Consider the following 17,756-nt stretch of genomic DNA (forward strand, 5'->3'; position numbering starts at 1 on the left):
GAGGAGGCAGAATTCCAAATCCCCCACCTGCCTCCCATGCCAGCTCCTCAGGCCCCCGGCAGGGACAGCTGCAGGGCTCGGCTCTGGGGTGCGGGACCGCAGACCCTGTGATTGCCACATGGGGCAGAGCGGGAGGCAGGGGTGGTATGGATGGAAGAGGCCCAGCCCTCGGCCCCCCTGGCAGCCGGGGAGTTCCCGTGTGGGAACGCACTCTCTCCTCTCCACTCCCACACATTCCAAAATGCTCCGAGCCAGCCGTGCCTCCCCCGGGGAGGGTCCACCCAGCTCCAGTCTGCTGGTACCAGGTCCTGAGCAGGAAGGTGTCCCGTAGACGCCCGGGGCTTCAGAGAGTGCAACAGGTCCATGCCTCGGTCCCTGCCCTCCTTAAGCCACGTGGACCCATGGACAGCAGACTCGGGGGCCAGGCTTGGCTGGGGGGGCGGGGGTCCCCTCCTGCCCCTCCTCACAGAGGGTGTCGGTCTGCAGGTGTTAGTCACTACGCGGGCACCAGATTATGCCAGCCGACCTTTGCCAGCAGCAAACCACTCTTCCCCCAGGGCAGGCCCTGCCCCTCTCGGGCAGCTCAGCAAGGCGTGTCCTCAGCACCCTCCCAGGAGCCGGGCCCGGCCGGCCGGGCTGGGCTCAGTCACCGGGACCTGTTCAGGGGGTGAGGAGCACAGCCCGGGGCGGCCAGGCAGGAGCATGGGCTGGGAGGGCCCGGCACCCCGGGGGTGCCAGCGCAGGCACCTGCTGGCTCTGGCCGTCAGCCTCCTCCTCACCTGTGGGCCAGGTAAGCCGGGCTGGGCTGGGGCCAGTAGAGGACAGAGCAGACGTGACACGTGCCTGAGGCTTCCAAGCCCCTCGCGGTCGGCGGAGGTCTTCTGCCTTCTGGCCAAGGCCCAAGTCACAGCTGGCCAGATGAGGCTGCGTGTTCCGAACTGACAGGCAAGTTCACCGAATCCCTGTGCCACGAATTCAGTATCTGCCAGGCTCCGTGTGGACGCCAGCCGTCCATTCCTTCATTCACGGGCTCGCTCACACCCTCACTGGCTGGGGGGCTGGTTCTGTAGACACCCGTGCCTGGCTCTCAGGTGGGAGATGACCCAGTCACAGCTTTGGGCTTCCAGAAGCTCCGGGCTGCTGGGCAAGGCGGGCGGCTGCCCAGTCATTAGGGGTGCACGGTTGAGCAGGAGCACTGAGGGCAGGGAGTTTCCCTAAACTGCAGGGTGGCATTGGGGTCGGCAGGGATTTCTACAGGCACGATCAGTGGGAGAGAGGGAAGGGCAGGGAGAACTGGGTGTGCAAAGGCCAGGAGGCAGGAAGCTGCCAGGTGTGTCTGGGATAGTTCGGTGTGATGTGAGTATATTTGGGCTGCATGATAGGGGGATGCGCAGAGGAGGGGTGGAAGCCGGAAGGCAGCCTGTGAGGTTTCGGGGAGCTGTGTTCTTCGATCCCAAGGGGTCTTTGCAGGCCTGTTGGTCATTTTGGAGGATTAGCTTGGGCCCTTGCTGCCTCGAGGAAGCCCACCGACCTCGGGGAAAGGCAGGGGTCCAGCTTGGTGTGTTTGCATGCTGTGGGGGGAGGCCAGACTCTCTCCTCTACAGAGAGAAGCTCCAAGGTTCTCCACATGTGGCCCCTGGGCTGTCCAGACCCCCGGACTGGTTTACACCAGCCGCTTCCTTGGGCAGGCAGCCTGGGCTTTCTAGCCAAACCTCTGGTGTGCAAGACATCCAGAGGCTGGTAGAAGGGGGCATCTGCCCCATGCCAGGTGCCTAAGTAGCTGTTCCTTTACTCGTCCCAGGAGAAAGGACCGTCCTCAACATTTAGCTGGGAAACAGAGGCCACCAGGGCCAAAGGGCAGTCGAGAGGGCCTTCCCCATCCTAGAAGGGCATGAGACCCTGGACACTGGCAGCCTGGGAGCCGGCTCGCCCTTCCCTCACCCAGGCCAGGCTGCAGCTCCCTGAACAGGTGGGGAAGGCTCCCCAGCCCCCCAGCCCTGAGTCACTGAGGCCCGGCTCTGGCCCCAGGGAAGAGCTTTGTGGTTAGACGTCATTGTGAGGCATCCACACAATGACCTGAATGGTGGGCGGGTTTGTACAGGACAATCCCACCACCTCCGATGGGGCGTGTCCCCCTGAGCTGTCCCCAAAGCACGTAGCCACAAACAGAGGCTGTTTAACAGCTTTTGTCCCCAAGGTTCACTCTGGGTCTGATGCAGGGGGCTGTTGGAGCTGGGTAGACTCCTGCTCCTGTCCCAGGGAGTACTGGTCACCTGGACTATGGGTTGACATCCCTCCCCACTGCCCCGTCATTTCCATAGTACCTGGGACACATCTCATGGCAGGGATTCCCCTGGAATCAATCCAGACACCCTCCAGGACTTTTGACTTAAATGCCGGAAAGGACTCCCTTAATCCCTGGGCAGAGGTGAAAAGAAATCTAAATCTAGCACTGACAGGCTTTGTGTTCTTGGGCCAGACACTTACCCTCTCTGAGTTTCCAACTCCTCAGAGTGATTTTTTTTTTTTTTTTTTTTTTTTTTTTTTACAAATTCCAGAGCTGGAGGAAAAGCATTCCTCACTCACCTCTCCCTCTACGTTGGACCCCGTCCATATTCTTCCTGTGCTCTCTCCCACCTTGCCCCTGGGGCTGAGACACCCCAAGATCCCACAGGACCTTAGTGACCATCATCTTGTATTGTGCACATCCTGTGTGCCAGGGTTTTACCTGCATTATCTCGATTGAGCCTGCGTGGGTGAGAACAGGGCCACTGCTACCTCCCATTTGATGGAAGAGGAGACAGGCTCAGAGAGGTTAAGCCTTTTGTTTAAAGCCACACAGCAAGGGTCCAGATCTCAGTGTCTGGATGATTCCTAAGCCCTGACTTCACCCTCTGCCTGGGAAGAGGGTTGACAAAGATCACTCGTGTCCTGGGAGTTTCCCGGCACATGGGTACCTCCCCCAGGGGAGATGAGCGGTTCTCCTCTGCTGACCCCTCCCAGCAGGGCTCCCCAAGGGCCAGCACAGCATAGAACGTACAACGCTCTCACCATGCTCTGCTGAATGCCTTTCCTGGGTCCCTGGACAGTGGCCAGAGGGTATTTGGAACTCAGATGTGGGCCCCTGAGTCTAACCCGCTCAGGCCAGAATTTCAGCTCATTTTTCACCACTTATGACTCATCTCCCAGAAAAGAGGAAAGATTTGTTCATGTTTCCCCATGGGTCCAGGCAGGTGGGGCAGCCCCGGGCTTCTTCATGTCCAGCTTGTCACTGGATGTTCCTGGGGCTTCTCCCAGGTGGCCAGTCTGAGCAGGTGAATGAGCCCCTCCCACCTTCTGGGAGAGTCAAGGCCAGACACAGTGGCTTACTTACACAGGGCCCCACCCACTCTTGACGGTAGATTCAGTGGTCCAGGTTACCCTCCCCATTTCACAGATGAGGGGACAGAAGCTCAGAAGAAGGTCCCCCATGTGGCTGGGGGGGTGGGGACAGCTGTGCCTGGAAGCCAGGGTGTCTGACTCCAAGCACCACACTCTGCATCACCTGCCACTATTTAGATCTGGCTTCTGGATGTGGGTACCAGCCTGGGTACCGGCCTCATCTTCTGGCTCCCTGCTCAGACCTCAGAGCTGTCCCCAGAGGCCTTAGTGCATCACAGGCCAAGGGTTGCGGGGCCATGAATGCTGAGTCAGGAGGACACATCCCAGGAGGGCGACCAGCCAGCCATCCTGGTTTGCCAAGACTGAGGGTGTTCCTGGGATGTGAATCTTTAAGCGCTAAAATTGAGAAAGTCCAGGGCAAACCCCGACAGGTTGGTCACTGTCCGTCCTGGCCCCTCTCCTGTACTCACTCTGTTCCTGGCACATCTCCTCTGCCTCACTCATGAATATTGGCTTCCCTGAGGACAGGCAGGAGGGAGAAAGCCTGGCCCTTATCCCTCCCCCTCTGACCCTCCTGACTGCCAGTCTACCTTCTCTGTCCACATCCGCACTCGGTCCCGGAGGCAGGGGTGCTAGTGGGTCTCAGCCCGGACCTGGCCATCAGCTCTGGCACACACAGAGGCAAGTTCCCTGCTGCTGGGGCATCTGGTGGGATGTCCCCTTGGTGGGAACCAGTGTAGACAAGAAGAGGGAGTTTGAGGCTGGAACTCTATCTGGGTTCTTCATGCCGCCCACCACACCTTGACCCTGGGTGATGGGTCTTCCCCATCCCAGAGTCTAATTTTTTCCCTATATTTGAATGGCAAAGATGCCACATAGCAGGGCAGTTAGCAGTACAGACACTGGTGCCAGACAGCCTGGGTTCAAATCCTGCCTCTGCCACTTCCTGGACAAGTGAGGTAACCTCTCGGAGCCCCCAGACTTGCATCTAGAATGTAAGGATAAATGTGTGATTGAGTAGATGTGAAATCTAGATTAAGTTAGATGATGCCTCCAAAATAGTGGTTCTCACCACGGTGTGATGTTGGCTCTCTGGGGACATTGGCAATGTCCGGAGATATTTTTGGGTGGACAACCAAGAGGGCGGGGGCTACTGACATCCGGTGAGTAAAGGCCAGGGATGCGGCTAAACATCCTGTTCTAGCTCCTTCCAGTCCATGCTTTTTGCAGGAAGACTGCTCAGTGCCTACCGTCCTCTGTGCTGGGCTTCTCGAGCTGGGGGCTGTGCCTCCTTGGGAATACTGTCCCATCCGCTTCTGTCAAGTCCTCTGGGATCATTTGTACCAGTTTCTGGCTTCTGAGACCTGCCACTGAGACCTCTCTGTGCTCCAGTCCCCCAACCTGCCTCCATCTCTTTAATTGCTTATAAGATGGTAACCTGACCTACTTGGTCCTAAGGGTTCCTTGCCTTCTAGGTCCAGCAAGCTTTCACAGTCCTGATCTTTACTCTGTTTTGAGACTTCATTCCTTACCAATTAATTGGAGGACAGAAAGCCTGTGTAATCTCAGCTTTTGGACTTTATACCAGAACCTTCTCAAAAAGAACTCTCCGGAGAAAGAGTGAGCTGATGAATGTACCTTTGATCCTTACACCTTCTGTTGCCTCACGTAGAGACCATAATGCAAAGCTCAATTGAAGGAGGGAGTGGAGGGGTAGCTGGTGACACTCAGGTATTGGAGAGAGCTGTGTATACTGCGGACTATGAGAAAAAATGATCTTGGGGCGCCTGGGTGACTCAGTCGGTTAAGCGTCCGACTTCGGCTCGGATCATGATCTCACGGTCCGTGAGTTCGAGCCCCGTGTCGGGCTCTGTGCTGACAGCTCGGAGCCTGGAGCCTGCTTCGGATTCTGCATCTCCCTCTCTCTCTGCCCCTCTCCTGCTCATGCTCTGTCTCTCTTTCTCTCTCAAAAATAAAACATTAAAAAAATTTTTTTAAAAGTTTCTTCAGGTTGAGGGCTTAGTCCTATCAGACTGCCCCCCTGCCTGCTCCCCCACACCAGATGCCAATTGCAAAGCCCAGGCTGTTAGCTGTCCTTCTGACCAACCTGCTACAAATCAGAGGTTCCAGTGACCCCGTCCAACTCAGGATGCCAAATGCAAGACCAGGTGGCTGCTTGTACTTCTGACCAACTGACTGTAAATGAGAAGTTCCCACAACCCCCTCCTTGGGTTCCATTAATTGGCTAGTGCTGCTCACAGAGCTCAGAGAAACCATTTACTTACTAGGTTACTGGTTTCTTATATAAGGATATAATTCAGGAACAGCCAGATGGAAGAGACACAGAGGGCAAGGTGTGGGGAAGGCTCAGACCTTCCATGCCTTCTGCAGGGGACCACTCTCCCATCCCCATGTGCTCATCAACCCAGAGGCTCTCCCAGCCTGCCCTTTGGAGGCTTTGTACACAGAAATGATTAAATCACTGGCCACTGGTGGTTGAACTCAACCTCTAAACCCTCTCCCTCACCCTTTGAAAGTTCCAACCCCCTAATCACCTGGTTGGTGCTCTTCTGTAGCCCTCATCTGCCGCCATCATTAGGTGTGGTCCCAAACTCACCTCATTAGCACAACAAAAGACACCTTTATAGCTCCCTTCACTTGGGCAATTCCAAGGGTTTTAGGAGCTCTTTCCCAGAAACAAGAACAAAGATCAAATATATACATTTCTTATTACAAATCACAATATCCCAGCTTCAAAGAAGACCTTTCAGAGGAGGAGATGGTTGAACTGTTTTTAAAAGTCACCTTATAGAAGAAAAAAATAAATGAGCAGTGATATTTATTCTCCTTCTCAGACTTTCCTGAAAATTCCAGTGGAAGTAATGTGGTCTCATTGTAGAACACTTAGAAAATTCAGTAAAGAGAAAACACAAGGTTGAACTGAATCTTTTTTTTTTTTTTTTTTAGCTTTTTATTTGAGAAAGAGAGTGTGAGTGGGGGAGAGGGACAGAGAGAGGAGAGAGAGAGAAATCCCAAGCAGGCTCCACACTGTCAGCATAGAACCCAACATGAACTCAATCCCACAAACTGTGAGATCATGACTTGAGCTGAGATCAAGTGTCGGACGCTTAACCAATTGAGCCACCCAGGTGCCCCTGGACCCCAGCCTCTTGACCATTGGCGTCCAGTATTCTTTGCAGTGGGGGCTGGCCTGTCTTATGGGGCTGGTAGCCTAGCATCCCTAGCCTCTGTCCACTAGGTGGCACCAGAGCACCACTCATCGTAACAAACCAAACCTGTGGTCCCTTTCTGGAATATTCCCCGGGGAAGGGGCGGGGGGGGGGGGGGGGGGGGGGGACATCAGACCTGGTTGAGAACCAGCGCCAGAGGGAGAGACAAGGTGGATCGTTAAGGACATGACAGGCAAACGAATAAGATTTGAAGGAGGGGACTGATACGGTCAGATTTTTATTTTAGGGAAATTCCTGTGGTTGCCACATCCTTTCAGAAAGGCTGCCCGATTTCCCCCAACCTCCCATGTGCACAGGGGTCATCTGGACCTAAGTGTGTCCAACACAAGTGCAGAGATCCCAGTTACATCGCCCACCAGAAAAAACTGCAGGGAGCCCAGTGGAGGATGCCAGCAGCCGGCTTGGCTCTCCGAGGGCACATCTTAGACCCGCGTCTGAAAGGCAAATGCTGACGCATCCCTGCTTGGCCCCATGGGCCTCCTTGGGTCCAGTGCTCCTACCCTGTCCTGTAACACAGCAGGCAATAGTGCTGAAACCACCCAGGACACGCACGTTACCAGTTTATCACGTGAGGTTTCCGCAGCTGTGGCCACCGTGGACAAAAGTGCCCTGTCTTTTACTTCCCCAGCTGAGACCGCGACCAGTGTCTCTGCTCCTGGAAGAGAGAACAATCTGACTATCACCACAGCCTCCAGCCCTGACAGCAGGGTGACAGGTGGGGCTCCGGTGTCCTCATCTGACCCAGAGGGCAAGCTCAGAAGCACGGCTGCCGGTGGGAACTCTGAGCCCTCCAGGGCACCCCTCTCCAGCACCCCAACAGCCGCGTCACAGACCCAGGCAGGCTCCGTTCAGGACGCAAGTGAATCCCAGCGCACACGCTGGACAGAAACAGATCCTGGGGGGTCCTCAAGCATTGTGGTAACCTCTGTCAGCCCTTCCCCCACTCCGGAAGTCACTGCAAAGAGCAGCCCCTCCAAAGGAACTTCACCCCAAGAAACCTCGACAGACACACTCTTCACAGAAGCCACAGGCGGCCCAGCCACTGATCAGCTGACTGTCCCCAGTGGGGTGGGAAACAGCAGCACCAGAAGGAGTTGGACCACAGCCCACCTCCCCACAGAACATACGGCTTCATCTGAGACACTCACGGGTTTGACTCAGACCATGAGAAGTGCCCCAGTCACTCCAGCCGAGGTGGGGGCGGCTGGTAATCCAAGTACTCCAGGAGCCACACGCTTGCCCTCCAAGACGGTCTCTTCTACTTATCCCGAGACGTCATCTAGAGAGACTCCAGATTCCGGGGAGCAAAGGAGCCCAGGACTGCCTCGGTCCAACATGGAACATCACTTTGCCTCCCCTGAGCTTGGTTCTGAGGGAGACACCACGCTAACCCCCAGTGTTTCCCTGCTGTCACCTGCTTCAGATCTGGGTGATAAAGTGCCAGGCTCTAGCACATCCTCAGTGCAGACAGTTACCTCTTCCACGACCACGGGGATCCCGGGGAGCCCAGAGAGGACGGAGCCCAATGCAGCTGTCACGTTTCCCATAATGGCAAGTAATCCAGCGGCAAGTGCTGGGAGGGTCAGAAGTGCCACCTCTACCCTGGCCCGTCCATCTCCCCCAGGGGAAGAGACAGCAGGAAGCATGCTCCCCCTCAGCACCTCCCCCGAGACCCCAGACCCGCCCAGCCTCCCCGCAGCCGGGACTTCGGCTTCGGAACCGTCGGGTGGCCCTGGAACCCTCAGCATCACCAGTGTGTCTGGAATGAAGACTTCATTTTCTCCATCCCCCTCCTCTGCCTCAGAAGAGACCAACACCCTTTTATTTACTACTGGAGAGGATTCAAAGAAACCTTTAAATCCATCTGTGTCTCCACCTGAGACCTCTGTTTCCAGAGACAAGACCACCTTGGCCTTCACCTCTGTGCCCACACAAACCCTCTCAGCCGTGGACTCCTGGGCTACACGCTCAGGTGAGTACCCCTCATCCCATATAGCGAATGCCTTCAGGACCACAAACAGCACCTCCATTGCACAGTCAGCCAACACCACTCTTCCTAAAACTTCTCGGTTGACGAGGACCCCTGCTTTTATTCCTGCAGCTGCCATGTCACAGACCAACACTGTACTTCACAGCAATGCTTGGCCGGAGACGAGTCCCAAATTTGCAACAAGGTCGCCTCCGGCACGAAGCACTGTGTCAGCGACTGCCCCTCTTCTTTCTGCGGCTGGCGTGGTTCCTGGATTCAGTTCCCTAAAAACCAGCTCCACGGAAGGAGTGTCTGTGTGGCAGCCTTCAACAGACAACCCAAGAGGTCCAGCCACCGTTCCTTCCGGACCTTCCACCAGGATGCAGCCCACAGAGGGAAATGGTGGGGAAAGGAAGTCGGGAACAACCCACCCGCCCATTGGAACCGCATCTCCACCTGAGACATCCACACATGCCTCCCTGGCCAAGGAAAGCCGTTGGGTCTCAACGAGTGCATCTCAGTCCACTGGTGCTTCCAGCTCAAGGACTGTACGAAGGACAAGCCACTTGGCTGGCCCCTTGTCTGGGGCCCCCTATGATTTGTCCTCTGGGGGGCTTACAGTTTCTGGGGATGAAACCAGCCCACCTCTGGCTCCAGAAACAACTGCAGTTCACTCGCCTGATAACTCGTCTTCATCTGCTGCTTCTGTTGCCCCAGTCCCAGTGGCCACCACATTTTTAGCCCAGAAGGTCACCGCAAGCACTGTAGCCGGCACAGCTGAGGCTAGTAAATGGGACATGCCCATATCTTCTAGGACTTCCTCATCACTTAGCAACTCCCCAGCCAGTGCGGACACAGGGAGGGGCGTCTCTGTTCCCCTGGCTACTCCATCGTCAGCCCCGTCAGTGGAGCCATCAGAAGAAAGTGTTGCTACCTCTGGCACCCGCCCAGAACCAACAGACTCACCCGGCGTCCTCCTCAGAGAGGTGCAAACCAGTCCAGAGAGTTACACGCCCCTTGTCTCACCCTCGGTGAAGGCCACCACGGCTGTATCAATAGCAAAAATGGAGACTGATGAAATCTCTTACTCTTCTGGGTCGCCACCTGTGATGTCACTTCCCGGAAAGATCGGCACCAGTGGTACCGGGGCCTCCACCACATACGTCCCCCCTCCGGATCCCATGGTGACACGTTCAGCTCAGGTCTCTTCATCCCATTTGGTGAAAGAGCTCAGAACCACAGACACTTATGCAAGAACAGAGTCCGCCAGCCCAGCTGCTGATGCTGGAAGTCCTCAAATCCCAAGGACACCCAGTCCCATTAGCCCAGACAGGATGGCAGGGGCCAGCACAGACACAGCTGAACGCTTCACTGGATCCCAGGGCACAGATCCGGCAGAAAAATCCCCTGGCTTCGGGACACGGTCAACCCTAGGACCAGTGTCTGTCGTGGCCTCTGCCTCCCCTCCCTCTGGAAGCAGCACATTGGAACTGACCTCTGACGCCTCAGGTGAGTCCTTGACCCTGAGCACCAGTAACGAGAGCACAATCACTTCTTGGCTCCGGGCTCTCAGTACGTCTCTCCCCATGGTAACGTGGCTGAGTACCAGCTCAACAGAGGAAAGGGCCTTAAATGCTCCCGATGCTTCAAGTCCAAGTTCATCCAAGACATTTGCTGCATTTACACCTTCTGTACCTTCCCATGAACTTGCAGATCCAGGGGTAGACACCACTGTTCTCCAAAATACAGATTCAACCACCGTGGGCACGGGTGGGGACTTAACTCCCCCCACAGCCACAGCCTCCCACCAGCTCAGCATGAGTCCGTCCGCCTCGTTGATTCATTCACCCTCAGATACTACAACCATAGCTATCACAGCCTTAGGGATGAGGGACAGCACCGATGTGTCTGCTTCCAGATTTCCAGGCCTCTCCAGCACAGAAGCCGGGCAGAGCTCATCTCGGCCCCTCCCCATTACCTCTCCATCGACAGAGCCCACATCCCCAGCAGCACTGACCACTTCAACACCCAAGAGAAGACTCACATCAGGGGCAACAAGACCAGCCGGCTCCGTGTCTCGAGACGAGACGAGCTCATCCCCAAGGCGGACTGCAGAGGTTCAGAGTCTTGCTGCCATGGTTAGCTCTGTGGAAACCAGCAGGGGGGTCGCTCAGACGTCTGACCGTGGAAAAACCACAGTCAATCTGAGAACAAGTTTAGTTGCCCAGTGGAATTCATCTCTGCCTTTAACACACAGCACTGTGGGGGTCCCGGCTTTGTCTGAGGCCACCACTCCTGGAAGGCAACGTGGCCCCTGGTCAGAATCATCAGTGACCACAGAGAGAGTTGGGCCAGAACCCTCTTCTTCAGTCTCCTTTGTGTCCCCTGAGGTGACCACTGCCTTGGGCTCTGCCCCCACAATGCCGGAAACTGTGGGCTCCACCTCATCCGTCCCTAAGTTTAGGGAAATAACTACTGAGAAGGCATCAGCTCCCTCCCTGGCCTCTGTACTGCTGGGTGGAAGCTCTCCCCCATCTCCCCCAGAGGCCACATCTTCCGTGGGCACCGGGGAGGACGCAGGGACAAGTCCACTCATGTCACAGGCCAGCTCATCTTCCGGAAGGGAAATCGACTCCTCTGCTTACTCATCCTCCGGCATCAGCCACAGTGCTGATTCTTTTGACCCATCCTCCAGAGGAGTGACCGGGGCCTCTCCCCTAGACCCCACGGCCTCGAGCTGGATCTCCTCATCGGCACTTACCGACTTTCAGGCACAGACAAGCCAAAGTTCTCCCAAGACTCTTTCCTCCTCAGGGCCAGAGCACACCAGCCTGGGAGAGGAGAGTGGCCTGGCCAGGACCTCATCAGGAACATTTACCTCTTCTGAAGCCAAGGGAGAGCCCTCCTGGACATCTGTCTCTGTACCGTCAGAGGCTCCAGCTGACAGAGGTGAGACTTCTGGGTCAGACCATCTGTTCCTGATCTGGATAGCTTGCCCCCATCCATGAGTAAGGACCTGCTCTTTCTGCCCTCTTGGAAATGGCTTTGTTCTCCTTGGTTTGGTCACTGAAGATGGTAAGAAATCTCCTCGCCTTTTTTTAACAGGATATTTGACTTGTCTTGCATCAGGATTCCGGCTTCAGGGAAATGTCCAATTGGCTAGGGGGCCACTAGAGCCCCTGGGTCTGGTTTTCTACCGGTAGTATGGGGTTGCCCTTCTATAGTGTGCAGTGTAGACTTCCTGATGAATCTCACATTTTTTAAAACCTTTTTTTTAATTGAGGTAATATACAGTTCAGTGGCATTAAGCACATTCACACTGTTGTGTAACCATCCCCATCATCCATCTCCAGACCTTTATCTTCCCCAACAGACACTTTATTCCCATTAAACACTAACTCCTCTTTTTCCCCTTCTCCTAGCATCTGAAATCACCATTCTACTTCTGTCTCTGTGAATCTGACTATTCTAGGTACCTTATATAAGTGGAATCATGTAATATTTGTCCTTTTGTGTCTGGCTTATTTCACTTAGCATAATGTTTTCAAGGGTCATCCATGTTGTAGCTTGTATCACAATTTCTTTCCTTTTTTTAATGTTTATTTATTTTTTTTTTTTTTAAGGGAGAGAGAGACAGAGCATGAGCAGGGGAGGGGCAGAGAGAGAAGGAGACACAGAATCTGAAGCAGACTCCAGGCTCTGAACTGTCAGCCCAGAGCCCAGTGTGGGCCCTAAACTCATGAACTGTGAGATCATGACCTGAGCCGAAGTTGGCCGCTTAACCAACTGAGCACCCAGGCGCCCCTCTTTCCTTTTTAAGGCTGAATAATAGTTCATTGTAGATACATAGCGCCTTTTGCTTATTCATACATAGATGGACATTTGGGCTATCTCCATGTTTTGCTCATTGTGAATCAGGCTGCTGTGAACATTAGCGTACAAATATCTATTTGAGTCCTTTTGATTCTTTGGGGAAAAATACCTAGTAATGGAATTGCTACATAATATGGTAGAATACTAAATTCTTATGTTTAGATTTTGAAACTTCTTCTTGAGGTCACCTGTTCTCACCCAGATAAGAATCAGCCCATCATGACTAAGCTTCCCTAGGTATCTCCGATTGATGGTCCATCTCAATAAGACTAGTGGGAGGGCGCCTGGGTGGCTCAGTCGGTTAAGCGTCTGACTTCGGCTCAGGTCATGATCTCACAGTCTGTGAGTTTGAGCCCTGCGTCAGGCTCTGTGCTGACAGCTTGGAGCCTGGAGCCTACTTCAGATTCTGTGTCTCCCTCTCTCTCTGACCCTCCCCCGTTCATGCTCTGTCTCTCTCTTCTCAAAAGTAAATAAACATTAAAAAAATTTTTTTAAAAAAAGACTAGTGGGAATAGAAGTATGTGGCTTCTGTGTCTGTCTTGTCTCCCTGAGATGACTGATCACATCACCTTGGTCATCACTGGTTATAAAACAAGCAGGTTCCTATCAGGAATCTGACAGCCTTTCCTGACACTATCTGGCATATGCCCTCCTCTATGTCCTATTAGGATATCTGACTTAAAGTCACCTGGACAGACATCTGCCTCACTCTTTGACAAGCCCATTTTCTATGGACTAGACCAGCACTTTGACGTGATGTCCGTGATCCCAGACTTTATGTGGATTCTGTTGATTCTGGGACTAGAGAGAGAAGAGGCTCAATTATTGCCCATTAATATCTTGTTTCATCGTGCTTGTTCACGGCACAATTCTCATGCAGAGCTGGTGTTCCAGTCCCCCAAATCTGTGTTCTCCTGTCTCTAGCCTTTGAATAACATTTCCTTATAAATAAATGTCTTTGTTTCTAAACTGGGCACATATTAGTTTTTCTCAGGTGCTTTCCCTCTAAACTGACCAGTATCCATCCAACCCACCTGTCTCTCCTACAGGCACTGATGGGACTGTGGTGTCCGTTACTCACTTCCCCACATATGAAAGTTCCTCATGGCTGAACAGTGACCCTTCAACACCTGTGACAGTGGTTGATTCTGCAGGTATGACAGCTGCTGCTAAACTTTGTCTCTCTAGGAACCATGTTTTCTATTCTCTGGTAAGTTGTGTTTCTGCTAGAACTAGCCTGAGATGTTGGTACCACCTGGATTTCTCCTAAAAAATGTAGATCTCTTGGCCCTATTTCTCCAATATGGGACTTAAATATCTCCAAGGACACAAGAGACCATTCAATGTTCAGGACGTTTTCATTAGTAGATGGCTCTTATCGAAAGAGGTCCAGAGCTAGCATGATAAGGATTGGTCAGGGGTGGTTGATAGTTCCTGGAATGAGCCCTACATGAGAAAAAGCCACTATCTTGGAGGATGTGATACCATGAGCAAGTCAACTCTGTGTCCTGGAGGTTTTCCTGAAAAGGAAATGGTTCTCTCTTGTCAGGTAGAAGCGATAGAGGTTTAGAGACTGACCTATCATTTTATAATCTAATCTTCCCTGCCCTTAGATTCTCTTTAAAGGCCAAATAGGAGTTTCCAAAATAAGAAATAATAAGATAATATACATATTAAATTATGCCCTAAATCTTTAGAGATAATATCCAGTAATCCAGAGCATCAGGTGGGAAGCAGGGACCACAGGCACTTGGTAAATAAGGGTCAGATATGGGGAAGGACCAGTAGATATAGAAAAGGAAGGACAGACTCTCCCCCATTGGTCAGAAACAGGATTTGTTAAATGCTCTCTCCAAGCAAACTCAAAGAGATCAATCTAATAATCATAGAAACCTTACCATAATCACTAATACTTCCTAAAATCATGAATACACGTTTTAGCAATGGAGGGCTTGGGGGGACAACTACACACTATCATGTCACAGCTTCTCCTTGTGGCCAGCAGATGACCACTATGTTTGCTGAGACTTTAGGAATGAGTCAGACTGCTGAAAGCCCTGAACTGACAACTCTATACATTTCCATTGCTTCTTCTGAGAAGCCAAGCACACAGCCTGATGTAAATGGTCCCTTTCTCTGCCTGGCCCTGTATATACCTTGATCTTGACAACTAGTGCATATCCATCATCTGCAACTATTACCAGGTCAACTTCTCATAGAGACACAAGTTCTCAGGAACTCATTCTGGAGCCCAAAACCAGCCCATCCATCTCAGTATAAGCCTTCTCTTCAGGGTCCAGGACGGGTAAGGTCAAGCATCTTTGGGTGGTCAGCAGCACAGGAGTGGCCATCATGTCCTTACCAGCACCAATCCTTACCAGCATGGAAGGCAAGCAGAGCCCTCCCTCAACTCTTCCTACAGCATTCACAATGTCAGGGCATAAGTACCCAGTAGCAGTGACCCCTCCTGAAGGAAATCTGACTCTGAGTACAAGTTCCAAGGGACAGAACTTGAAGTCTCCTACACTAGAGATGACAGTGTAAACCATTTTCTGAAGTGAGACACCACTGAGATGACGGGGTCACTCACCGGGTCTAGTGAAAACCAGATTGCCGGTGGGTGTGAGCCCAGAAATTGAGAGGAGTTCTCCAAGTTGGATCAGTACCTCAGTGGAGACACTGGCTGCTTCTGAGACCACTACAGACACAGAGGGAATTCATCCTTTTACAGTTTTACTGGTAGACTCTGTCTGGGCAACCAGTTCTGAGGCTGGTCATGTTCTCCTGTTCCTACCCACTCAGAATCACACAATGTTATGCCACCAATGGTTACAGCCTTCATTCCAGAGGCAACCAACCTTTATACTTCAGCCTCCATTCTTCCTAAAACTGCAAGGACTGGGGAAGAATCTGGTTCCTCACAGACTCTTGGACTGAGGGACACTGGTATTTCTCAGGATTCTAGCACAGCCACAGACACAAAAGCATGATCTTTTCCCAAATGTTCAGGGATGCTACTACTGAAATCACTGGGACTTGAGTTTGCTTCCCAGTAAACTGTACCTATCCCAGGCTTTACTCAGTCAGTAGGTGACACTGGCATCCCCAGAAGAACCAACATCAACCGTTGTCTTGCCTCACATGGCTGATTCTTTACACATGACCTTCAACACACCAACAAGCCCGTCTAGGACTGCGGCAAAGAGCACTCTTACTCTGGACACCACGACCACAGCCTCCTGGGAAGGAACCCCTCTGCTGAGACTCAGTTTTTCACTCTCAGAGATGACTACTCCTATGAGCAGAGGGCTAGAGGCTCCATCATAGACAAGACCTTCTTTTTTGGAGGTCTTGGAGGATTTGGAGAAAAGACCAAATCCCTGTCCCCTCTGGTACTTATTCTAAGCTCAACTTCAGCTTCTTATGTTTCTTCCAAGGCAGAAAAATCCAGAACCCCTAATTCTCCTTCACTTGCCTCTGGACTGACACTGTCTACATTATTCACCAACATTCAATTCCAGAAAACCACAGTTTTCCCAGGCACTGGCTCCCCAGAATATCCTTGGTGCCTGAGCATTACTGTGGGAGAATATAGGACCCTTAAGGTGATCTCTGTGGCCAGGCCACCAAAGACCACCACATATGGTGTAGTTGTGACTCTAGCCACTGAGGAGAGCTCCTCTGATGTACAGCCCAGCTCAGCTCCATGTGTTAATACCTGTATCCCATTTACAAGTAAGAACCTAGTTCCTGACTTCTCTTGCACTGGGCATTCTGAGATTTGGTGGATACTATTCAAAAAGGTAAAGAGAGGATTCCTGCTGAGAATGTCCATCTGGTTACACATATCTAGTAGGATCATTCTACTTTCTCTATGTAACTCGTGACGCTTTTAGCATCCTTGAGTCCAAATTCAGTTCCTTCCAGTCTGAGCCTACCTTTACCCTCCCCAGATGTGAAGTCTGCATGATGATAGTTATAAAAGAATGATAAAGGGAAATAAGAAAGTGCATAACCAAGACATATTATTTGCATATGTTTGCTAATCTGATATAATAATTCATGATATAATCCTTATTTTACTTATGGAGAGTCTAAAACATGGGAGAGAAAAATCAACCAATGGTGAATTCACATAGGTGCTAGAGACAGACTACTGCCAAATGCTTTTGCTTGAGGCCAATCAATTCAGCAGTCCCACCATCAACAGGAAACTCTTCTATAATTATGATGTAAGACACCTTATCAGTTTGATTTGGTGCCAAGAGAGTCAGTCCTCACCATGTGCCTTCTCAGAGACAGATGAGGACATGCTGAGTCAGTGCCTAGTGAGAGCATTTCTTGTGTGTTCCCATCTTGAAGGAAAGCTAGGCTGACGTGTCAATCCTCTTTTCCTTCAGGTCCTCAGGAGCCTGTGACAACCACCACTGGGGAGCTGAGTGAGGGGGCGTATGGAGGCACCATGTGGTCAACGGGTGACCCCATGTCTCTGGTGACTGCAGGCAGACTGGGTATGTATGATCCTCTGTGTACATTATGCTTAAGATTGGTCTCTGGACTAAAATAATTGATTTCCTCAGTCCCAGGTTCTGGTACATAATCAAAACTTTCTGCTGTTGTACCCAGAGGCTATTGGTAACATTTTAAGTGGAGATTTATTGACTTCTAATATGACTTGCTTCTCCTTAGTAATTTATATGTTCAAGAGCCAATCATTTCAGCTTTAGGAACAGATATAATGTCTCTACAAAACAGCTGACCAATTGTGAAGGGCCTTCCTAATTCAGATACCATCACTAAGGTCAGGGATTGCCAAGAACAGGGAAAGGTAGACCTGAGATGCCATTGGTTTATTCTACGGGACAATTCATAATTACAAAATGATTATAATGCTGTCCACTGTTACAATGTTCTGCAGGTGAGAGTAGGTGTCCATTTAAGGTGCTAGGTGGATGAATACAGCTGTCCTGATTCCTGAAAGCAATACTTTGATGTGTCTTTCTATGCTAGAAGGTGGAAAGGTTCTTCATTTCACCTAATTAGAGGTGAAAGAATAAGAAAATATATAGGAAGTAAGGTGCCTTAATCTACCTCTTCCCTTAACCTGTTAAAAACCAAGCCACAGAAATTTTCATTAGAATCACAGTTTTGAGGTCTAGGGGATAAAGACAGATATTAGACTAAAAGAGATTGATTGAGAAGGCTGGACCAAGGTGGAAAAATGGAGAGGAAGAGTTTTTCTCCACCAAAAGTTGGGAGAGTTTTTCTCTATTCCTGTGTAG

At 51.7% G+C, this 17,756-nt stretch overlaps 1 protein-coding gene across 3 annotated transcripts in view; it reads left to right on the plus strand.

Annotated features, from left to right (window-relative positions):
- The first annotated feature begins 314 nt into the window (after nucleotides 1–314).
- MUC16 (mucin 16, cell surface associated) overlaps nucleotides 315–17,756 on the plus strand; it is a 98,374-nt gene continuing 80,932 nt past the window's right edge. Inside the window, exons 1-4 of one of the 3 annotated variants that reach the window (XM_086681294.1) lie at nucleotides 315–790; nucleotides 7,261–11,550; nucleotides 13,524–13,628; nucleotides 16,875–16,985. In XM_086681294.1, coding sequence (XP_086537420.1) covers nucleotides 364–790; nucleotides 7,261–11,550; nucleotides 13,524–13,628; nucleotides 16,875–16,985 — 4,933 coding nt within the window. In that variant the 5' untranslated portion in view covers nucleotides 315–363. The remainder of the gene's footprint in view (nucleotides 791–7,260; nucleotides 11,551–13,523; nucleotides 13,629–16,874; nucleotides 16,986–17,756) is intronic. The other 2 variants (XM_086681293.1, XM_086681292.1) reach the window with 2 other exon arrangements.

This window comes from Puma concolor, chromosome A2 (genome assembly GCF_028749965.1).
Source record: "Puma concolor isolate L17-30 chromosome A2, mPumCon1.1.hap2, whole genome shotgun sequence".
Taxonomy (NCBI): domain Eukaryota; kingdom Metazoa; phylum Chordata; class Mammalia; order Carnivora; family Felidae; genus Puma; species Puma concolor.